Source organism: Camelus bactrianus, chromosome 7 (assembly GCF_048773025.1).
Source record: "Camelus bactrianus isolate YW-2024 breed Bactrian camel chromosome 7, ASM4877302v1, whole genome shotgun sequence".
Lineage (NCBI taxonomy): Eukaryota > Metazoa > Chordata > Mammalia > Artiodactyla > Camelidae > Camelus > Camelus bactrianus.
The window spans coordinates 43,317,107-43,326,173 of NC_133545.1; the positions used below are offsets into that span (position 1 = coordinate 43,317,107).

The 9,067-nt window shown below is 55.7% G+C and overlaps 1 protein-coding gene across 1 annotated transcript; it reads left to right on the forward strand.

Annotated features, from left to right (window-relative positions):
• The first annotated feature begins 4,120 nt into the window (after positions 1-4,120).
• On the forward strand, positions 4,121-8,479 carry HOXA7 (homeobox A7). Its single transcript, XM_074367324.1, has 3 exons — positions 4,121-4,295; positions 5,400-5,987; positions 6,970-8,479. Exons 2-3 carry the CDS (start codon positions 5,609-5,611, stop codon positions 7,293-7,295), a joined length of 705 nt encoding a protein of 234 aa, XP_074223425.1. The 5' UTR covers positions 4,121-4,295; positions 5,400-5,608; the 3' UTR covers positions 7,296-8,479.
• The last annotated feature ends 588 nt before the right edge of the window (positions 8,480-9,067 follow it).

Consider the following 9,067-nt stretch of genomic DNA (forward strand, 5'->3'; position numbering starts at 1 on the left):
GGGCAACAAGCAGCGGTGAGGCCCGGCTCCCCGCTTTGTGTCCATTTGCGGGACGGCGGGGAGGCCTCAGAGAAACAGGTCTGGGGTGTCGTATATGGCTGGCCAGTAGCTGGGAAAGGCCACTTTTTCATCTTGGCGCCCCAAGAAATTTCTCAAACCCTGGTCCACGGAGATCCCGGGGGCCTTTTACCCTGGCGGGGGACGGGGAGCAGGAGAGGGGAGGATGGCAGAACGGAGACTGAGGGCCTGCCTCCTAAAGAGTCTGCCAGGAGGGAAACAGGAGTCTGGCCGTTCCAGTGTGGTCGCAGCAGAAATTCAGGGCTCTCAGGGGACTGAAGGCCTGCGTCCCGCGAGTTCCCCGCGTCCTGCCAGGCCGGCCCTGGGGATGCTGTGTCCTGTCCCGCGCACGCTTCCCAAGCACAAGTCCTGACAGAGGCAGAGCCCAGGCAACCGACCAGCCCAAAGCGCCATAAAAGAAAATGAGGGCTGTTACCGTTTATGGGGTGTAAAGGGCTGTGGGGGGAACTGCCACAACTTCGGAGGCCCCAGCGCCTTCTAGATGTGGCGAAGGGTTCAGTCTCATCTCCCCCCTTTTCTCGCCCTCCCCTCTGACCCCCCACGATTTCTGCAAACTGTAAAGTTATCTGTGGGTGTAAACGGGGAACCCAGGCTCCAGGGGATGGGGCGTCTCCTCACTCCCACCCCCACCCTGCCGCCAGGTTGGGATGCCCTCTGTTGTTGCAGACAGAAGGAACTTCAAAGAATGGGCAGTAAGGGTGTGCCATAAAGGCCGGGTCTGCAAACTGTCTGGAATTCGGCCCTTAATTAGTTTACAACTGTCCAGCCCCAATTAAGATTTTCCACCAAAGCCCTTTCATTTGTTTGCTCTGTCTGCCGCCGATAAAGCGGCTGCGGAAACAGCTCTCTTTTATAGGCACTGCCCTCTTGGCAGCAGAGATTCCGGGCTCCATGCAGACCCCCCGGGGATGGGCCCTTGCACATCTTTGGGAGTGGGACACCCGGCCCTAGGCGGCAGCTGACGAAGTTCGGGCCGGGTTGCTGGCCTGCAGTGTCAAGATATGGCCAGCAGATGGCAGTATGGCTCCACGCAAAAGGCGCCCGCGCCGCCATCTCCCGCCGCGGCGACCCTGGGAAGTTCCTAAGATGTCGACTTGACGCCAGCTTTTCTGGAATGGGAGCTCCAGATTTGAGTGAACGGCGGTCGTGTATTTTCGGCGTAGCTCACGCCGGGCCAGAAGCCTCTCTGGGAAACAAAAAAACGAGCGGCGGGGCCTCGCCTGTCTTGCACCGGTCCCGCCCCGGTCTCTGCCATCCCAAGGGCCTAGCCCTGCGGGGCTACAGCTGTCGGGCGGCTGCGGGCAGTAGCTGCACGCGCGGGGACGGATCTAGGGCCACCGTCCCCAGCTTGAGACAGGCCTCGGGGCGGCGCGACTCTCGGAGAACGAGGCTGACCGGCAGACAGACACAAGGACTAAGGCCTACAGTCTCTGGACCTGGTGGCCCCCACCCAGGGGATGTGCAGAGGGCATATACGGTGGCCAAGGGTCCTGCAGCGTCTCGGGAGGCCCCCGAAGGCTGTGCCCCGGTACAGGGTCGGAAAAGCCAGCACCCGCAGGCGAGCTAAAACTCCAGGACTCAGCCGCTTTTAAAACGTGACAACAAAATTAGGGGGCTGAAAGTTTGGCGCAAAGGCATTCTTGGTAACTGTCTAGTGTGGGTATGGCAGGATGGGGAATTCCGGGGGACAGACTGGGAACTGCTTTGGTTATTCTAAAATAAATGTGATATTTGAAATAATTTCATTACCATCCCAGCTCCAGGATAGGCACTCATGTGGTGAAAGCCACCTTTGCTTTCTCTCCTCGCCGAACTACCTCGGTAGTGGAGGCACTGCGGCTACTCTGGCATCCTCTGCTCAGGAGGAGAGGAGAAGGGAAGGGACTTCAATCCAGGCCCAGCCTATCCCCGACCCTGGGCTGGAGAACATGCCTCAGAGCCTTCCAGGAGGCGGCCTGGAGCAAGGGTGCAAGGATCAGACCCAGGTGCAGGGTTTCGGAGGGTAAACGCAAAGGCAAACAGGGAACCCTTCGAAGCACCCCGGAGCCCTGTGAACACGCCACGCGGTGCATTTATTTGGGTTGTAATAATCTCTGCCAAGCCCACAAAATGTTTACAACCTGCATCTCCGCGCTGTACACACAGTAAAACTGGGGACTGGAAATTTGGCTGACATGTCTCCTGACTCAGTATCCTTCCCCTCCCCTGCCCTTTTCTGTTTATATACACACCTTGGTATTACAGACACATGCTTTCATTGTATTTACTTATATAATACACAAAATTCCACAGCATCTGATTGAAAGGGTTTTATAACCTCCTCCAAGATGCGCCCCTGGCTGTGTATCCAAGCCGCAGATACGAAGCCAGATTTATGTAACTACAAATAAATGGCGAAGAAGCAAATCGGTGGTGACCGCTTCTCTTCACCGATCGCCGAGGCCCCACGTAAGGTGCAGGCCAGTCGGGAGCTCAGAGGCCTCATGAACTGCCAGGCGGCGCCTCTCTTGCCCTTGGCCGGTGGATGGCTGGGAGGCAGTTCTCCCGCTCGGCTGCCAGAGAACGGCTTCCCTGTAAACAGCGCAGACAAGACCTCGCGCCAGCCGGAGCTCCTTTGCCTTCGTCAGGGAAGAATCTGTCCCCGCGACGCGACGGAAGACTGCTCACTGGAGGACAGACGCGCAGCCGGCGCAAGGGTTGCGGATTGGAAACGTTTAGAGAAGCAAATCGCCAGCCGCCCAACTCCGAGCAAGCTCCATGCGCTGCCACAGAGTTTGGTTTATCTTCTCAGCCGGATTTAAATATTGAGGACTATCTGGTAACATGAAGCAAGAGAAACACATTCCGCTTGGTAGGTAGGAGCCCAGCTCCAGGAGAGCACTGGGGAAATGTCTTTCAAGACAGCTCGGCTAATTAGAACCCCGCCTTCACGTGCCTGCTCCAGGCCTAGAGTCAACGAGTATTTCTGTGACTATTATCACATCTAGAGCAGTGCATTTGTGTCTTCTCAGCCAAATAAGTAGAAAACCAGTGGCTCGAGAACACGCAATTAAAGAGGCCATATTGAAAACTTGATTTTGTCTGGCCTTTTCGTTTTAAAACCTCGCTGCATAAGGCAGGATGGGAGAGAAAAGCCCAGAAACGAAAGGGAGGTTTCAGCAGCCTCAGGACTTGGCCCAGTTGGCTGACTTGGACCAAAAAAGGCCGAGCACTATCTGGATCCTCTTTGGCCCAGGTGGAGGAGTCGTGCGTCCTGCCAGGACAGCTTGGACCCGTTCTGGACAAAACCTGGGCAGGCATGAGCCTGTGGCACCGGTTCCTGGATCTGTTGGCTGGAATTGGGTTTTCTCCTGCACTCCCAGAAATCGCTCCCCACTCAGTCTGATTTGTCGCCCCATTAGGGCAGGTTCCACTTTAAATGCCATCGCTGTCGGCTGCTCCAGCCGCAGGAGTCTAGACAGCCGGCGGCGGCGGACCCAGTCTTTTTCTTTGCATTTTGCTCTGTGTCACCAGAGGAACAATTTATTGGTCTAAAGATGTCTAATTCCACCTCTTTGATCTCCTAGCCTTCTTCTTGTTTGTTTGGTCTTCCTTTAACTTTCTTAGGTTTTTATTTCCTGCAGGAAAGTAATGCTATTTGGAATATCTGAGTTTTTCTTCCTTTCCAGTTTTACCCCCTCCATTCTCCAATGGAGACACACTATCATCCTGACCCTCCATAAAGGGCATCCCCGGATATTGCCCCCACTATGGCCCTGTACCCCCAGGGGAAACCACCAGGCACCTACCTGCCCTGACGGCTCTGGTCTCCCCATCTATGCCCCTGGGCAGACCACTAAGCCAGAGCTGGGGCTCCTTGCATCTGAGTATGAGCCCTCCCTCCCCCTTTTGTGCTTCTGGGACCCCTGAGAGGGTGCGGTAAACAGAACAGCCAGGACCCTCTGAAAGTGATGGGAAGCGCTTTGTACACAAGGAACCAAACTCTATAATTCAGAGGAGAATTTCCGGGGCAATTTCATTGTGAGGCTGGGTTTATGGTGTGCAATCGAGCTGAGCAGTAAAAGGCATCCTGACCTGGCGGCTGGGCTTCCAGCACGGCCTGGGCAGTTTATGAGGCATTTTAGGGGAAGAGTTTGCCCCACCACCCTCCTGGGGAGTGGTGGGCAGCAGGGGCTTCGGTTGGTCCAACCCTGCACAGAGGTTGGTGGCTTGGGAAGGTAAGCTTGGAGAGTTGGGGCCCTGGGTGGAAGGGAGGGAGACTAGTGTGCACTCTACTCTCTGTGAGCCAGAGCTGGGTGGCCTTTACAGATGGACCCCCCTATTTGTTTTGGGGATCTCCAAAAGAAACAGAGATCCATAGTGGCTGTAGTCCCCAGGCACCTGGGCCCTCTCTCTTCTCCAAATTGACTTTAAAGCATGCGTTGCTCCCAGGCATCCAGGCCCATGAAGAGCTGAATGAGGCCCAGAGGTGGCAGGGATAAACGCTGCCAGAAACCTCACAGCGCGACTGATACCTGGAAAGGTGCGGGCCTGAGGTTTCTCCCAGTTAGGGAAAAGAGACTTGGTTCTCCTTGAGCGAGGGGGAAACCAAGGGTTGCAAGGAGGACAGAAGAGTGTCTAACCATTTCTTAGGCTGCTAGAGGCCAGCGGGTGCCCAGAAGCAAGGGCACAGAGCCTGCTGAGCTAGCGGTGTCCAGGAGGAGGGGGAAACCTCATGTTAATAACTCTGCTGGCAAATGAGACTCATTAATAGATAAATATTTCACTGCTTCCTTTAGGGCGGATAACAGTGCACTACCGATTAAGGAAAGGAAGCTGGGAGACCTTGACTTTATTCCAACCACATGGTTTCAGTTTGCAGTGGCCTTCTCCCTGCAGCTGGAAGCGACGCTGCGCCTGCCCCATGTGGATCGGAGACTAAGTCGGTCTATGGCCCACTGGACCTGGTGGTGGTGGGGGGGGCATTTAAAGTCGAACCTGCCCTAGTGGGGCGACACAGGCAAAGAATCAATTTGCCCAGAGCCGAGGCTTGCCCACCCCGCCACCGTGGGGCTGGCGGGTGGCGGGGTGCGGAGACTCTCCCTGGGCTGGGTCAGTGGGCAGAAGATGATCAGAGAGGACCTTGAGGTTTCCGTAATAGGCAAGTGGGGACTGCACCCGGCCGGCTCCGAGCGGCCTCTGCAGGCCAGGCGTTCAGGCTGGCGGCGCACTGAGCGCCCGCTCGGAGCCTCAGGAGTTCTCTTCCCGCAGGACGCGCCAGGCCCGCCGTGCGCGGGCAGACTGTTGGCCACATATTTGAGCCTCTTCCCCTTCCATTCTAGGCTGCCGCGGGCCCCGCGGAGCGAGACCACCTGTGAGGGCTGCTGAGATTGGCGGAGGCGGTCATGTGGGCGGTCACGTGCTGCGGCCAGCTCCGTCCAAAAGAAAATGGGGTTTGGTGTAAATCTGGGGGTGTAATGTTATCATATATCACGCTACCTCGTAAAACCGACACTGAAAGCTGCCGGACAACAAATCACAGGTCAAAATTATGAGTTCTTCGTATTATGTGAACGCGCTTTTTAGCAAATATACGGCGGGGGCTTCTCTGTTCCAAAATGCCGAGCCGACTTCTTGCTCCTTTGCGCCCAACTCGCAGAGAAGCGGCTATGGGGCGGGCGCCGGCGCTTTCCCTTCGACCGTACCGGGCTTGTACAATGTCAACAGCCCCCTCTATCAGAGCCCCTTTGCGTCTGGCTACGGCCTGGGCGCCGACGCCTACGGCAACCTGCCCTGCACATCCTACGACCAAAACATCCCGGGGCTCTGCAGTGACCTCGCCAAAGGCGCCTGCGACAAGGCGGACGAAGGCGCGCTGCATGGCCCGGCCGAGGCCAATTTCCGCATCTATCCCTGGATGCGGTCTTCAGGTAGGCGCAGCCGCTAGGAGGGCCGGGTGGCCGGGCGGACTGGGAGCTGGGAGCGTGGGGCTGAGGGCGCGGAGCGCCGGAGCAAGGCGGCTGCAAGCCGGCGGCCCCGTGACTCCTGGCGGCGCTGCCTTTCTGGTTTTAATTAGAGCCGAGGCGCCATAGCGTGGAGAGCTCATAGCATTGTATGTAAATGAGGCTCATAAAACTTTTTATGGCCCAATTAATGGGTTCGATCCTCGTAAATTTATTTAACTCCATTTGCCTTGGAATCTCAACATTAAGTTTGTTCGCTCTTCTCTCTTTCTCCCTCATTTTCTTCTCTCCCTCATTTTCTTCTCTCTCTCCTTCCTCCTTTGCCTTTCAGCCTGACTTTTCTTTCTCAAAAGCAGGCAGAGCCAAACCCTTTAGCGCCCCTCACACGCCCCTGTGCCAGGGCCATTCAAGGTGGGGATGCATGGGTGGGTGGGAGCGGAGACGGAGAGCAGGAGTGCCCTAGAAAAGTCCGGGGATGGGGGCGCGGGCTGCTGGGGAGGGAAGGCGCCCCTGGAGTGCGAGCCGCCTGAGAGGGTCTCCCACTTGCCTAGCAAAGCGGGCAAGCGGCCCGGCTCGCCTTTGAATGGCAAAAGCACAGCGTCTCCCACTTGCCCACACTCTATATTTACAATTTCCCTTTGTCAGGGGGAAGCAGGACATTGTGGAAGCCTAGCCGGCTGGAAAGGTCGGTTGTAAAGTTGGGATTCTGCGCCTTCCCTCTTCACAGGGCTGCCTGCGCGTCTGGGACCGCAGTTGGGGTCTTCTGCTAACATTCCCGCTCCTCCCCCAGCTCAGTTTGGGGCGCAGGGCGGAGGGGGACTCGTGCGTGGGTCAGGGCCGGGGGGAAGATGAGGGCTCAGGGGTAGCGGCTAGGCGAATGCACTGTCCTGTCTGTGTCCTTGTGGGCTTGTCTTTCTGTGTATCCATGTGTCCGTATGTCTGCTCGCAGGGCCGGACAGAAAGCGGGGCCGCCAGACCTACACGCGCTACCAGACGCTGGAGCTGGAGAAGGAGTTCCACTTCAACCGCTACCTGACGCGGCGCCGCCGCATCGAGATCGCCCACGCGCTCTGCCTCACCGAGCGCCAGATCAAGATCTGGTTCCAGAACCGCCGCATGAAGTGGAAGAAAGAGCATAAGGACGAGGGTCCGGCCGCTGCCGCCGCCCCCGAGGGCGCCGTGCCCGGCACCGCCACCGCTGCCGCCACAGCCGCCGACAAGGCCGACGACGAGGACGACGACGACGAGGACGATGACGAAGAGGAGGAGGAATGAGGGCCAAAGCCCGGGCCCTGGCTGCACCAGACAGTCGGGAAAGCATCTTTAGAGACTGATTTTATTTACAAAAGTGGGGGAAAAAAAGAAAATGTTAAAAAAAAAAAAAAAAAAGCCCCCAACCTGCACCCAATCTACCCCATTACCCACTCCAGCTCCCAACCTTTCTGGACTGAGCAGCCACCTAGACTGGGTCCACGTGGGGATCCCCTCTGCCTCTGAGGACCCCCAACAGGCACCCCCCACCCAAGGCCGGCCAGCTCTGCGCTGGCACGGTTAAAATACTACCTATCACAGGCCTCGGGGAGAGGCACCCCCAAACTACCTATGGGCCCAGCCCCGGAGGGCCTCCACTCCTGGGAAGCCCAGACCTGTCCCAACACTGGCAGATACCCAGCAGCCCCCATACCGGCAAGGACCTGACTCTCAGTACTACCTACTAGCCCCAAACTACCTATCTTGTGCTCGCTGGCTTGCCTGCTACCTAGTGCCGAACCCTCGCCAGCCAGGCCTCTGCTGCTTCTGGCTGGCAGCCTTTGGGGTCCCTGAGGCTGCACTGAGAAGGTGCTGGGGTCCAGGGACCAGGGCATTGGCTTCTATTTAAATTGAAAAATTAATATATTTATTCCAAAGCATTCTAAGTGCTGCAACCTAAAATCCCTCCTTCTCTGGCCTGGGCACCCCAAGTTCAGGCCCATCACCCCCTACTTCTGGAAGGGAGCATCCCCAAACTAGCTGTAGACCTCTGGGTTCGCTTCTGCTTAGTAGGACTGCAGAGATGCTCCCAGCCTCCCTGCCCCTCCCCTGGCCCCCATGTTCTACTGTCCAGCCATGTTGAATATATACACCCTGACTTTTCCTACAATGGCAAATATTGTATATTTGAACAAGATTTTTTTGGTCATGTATATAGTCTTGGAGCTCATTTGTAAGGCAATGTCTTGACTTGGGAAGGAGGTGTTAATGGGATGACTTTGTAGCATGGTGTGTTGTCTTGCGCTGACTCTAGTGGGTGGGGAGGGCAGCCCTCCCTAGTGCCCTTCATCTCCTGTATTGTCCTGTGTCCCCCTCATCCCTCTCGGTTCTAGCCTGGGCTTCCAGGAATGGGAGGTTACGCTTCCTGTCTTGTCCAGTTAACTGCGTTTTATGTAACCGAAAAATAAAGATGCTCGATGACAAAGAAATGTGGACTGCTTTATGGAGAGGGGCCTGGGGAAGAGAGGGTAAGCATGGCTGGAGAGGAAGCCCTGGCTGTGTCTGTGTGGCCCAAGGGCTTTGGGGCAGCAAAAATGGAAGGACGAATAGGGTCCAAGTGTTGGGTATTGGTGTATATGTGTGTTGAGTCCCTTTATGTGTGGATTTTTTATGTGTAGCTTTGTATAGTTACATATGTACCTCTCTTTGTATGTCTATTTCTGTGTATGTGCGTTTCTATGTATATTTTAAATAAGTCCATAATTGCATATATTTCTGAGTCCATAATTGTGTGCATGTGTTTCTGTGTGTCTGTAATTGTATATGTGCACTTCTCTGTGCAGAGATTTTTGTCTGGTTTGTTTGTGTGTGCACAGACATTTTCTAGATCTCTTGAAAACATAATACTCGATTGATACATTATATTCTATGAACCTCCCAAAACACCTTCATAAATTCCATGAGCGAATCCCAAATCCACCCTTTCCTCTAAGGCTATAGGTTGGGCTTGGAAAGGGGTATTGCCCTGAAACTGATTCCAATTTCTCTATGAGCCCTAAACCTGATGCCAGGGTAGG

What these genes read in the sequence shown, in the direction of transcription:
- HOXA7 (XM_074367324.1), top strand. Translation starts at nt 5,609, where the DNA reads ATGAGTTCTTCGTATTATGTGAACGCGCTTTTTAGCAAATATACGGCG. An exon ending in TCCCTGGATGCGGTCTTCAG is followed by an intron (nt 5,988 to 6,969) that starts GTAGGCGCAGCC and finishes GTCTGCTCGCAG; the next exon opens with GGCCGGACAGAAAGCGGGGC.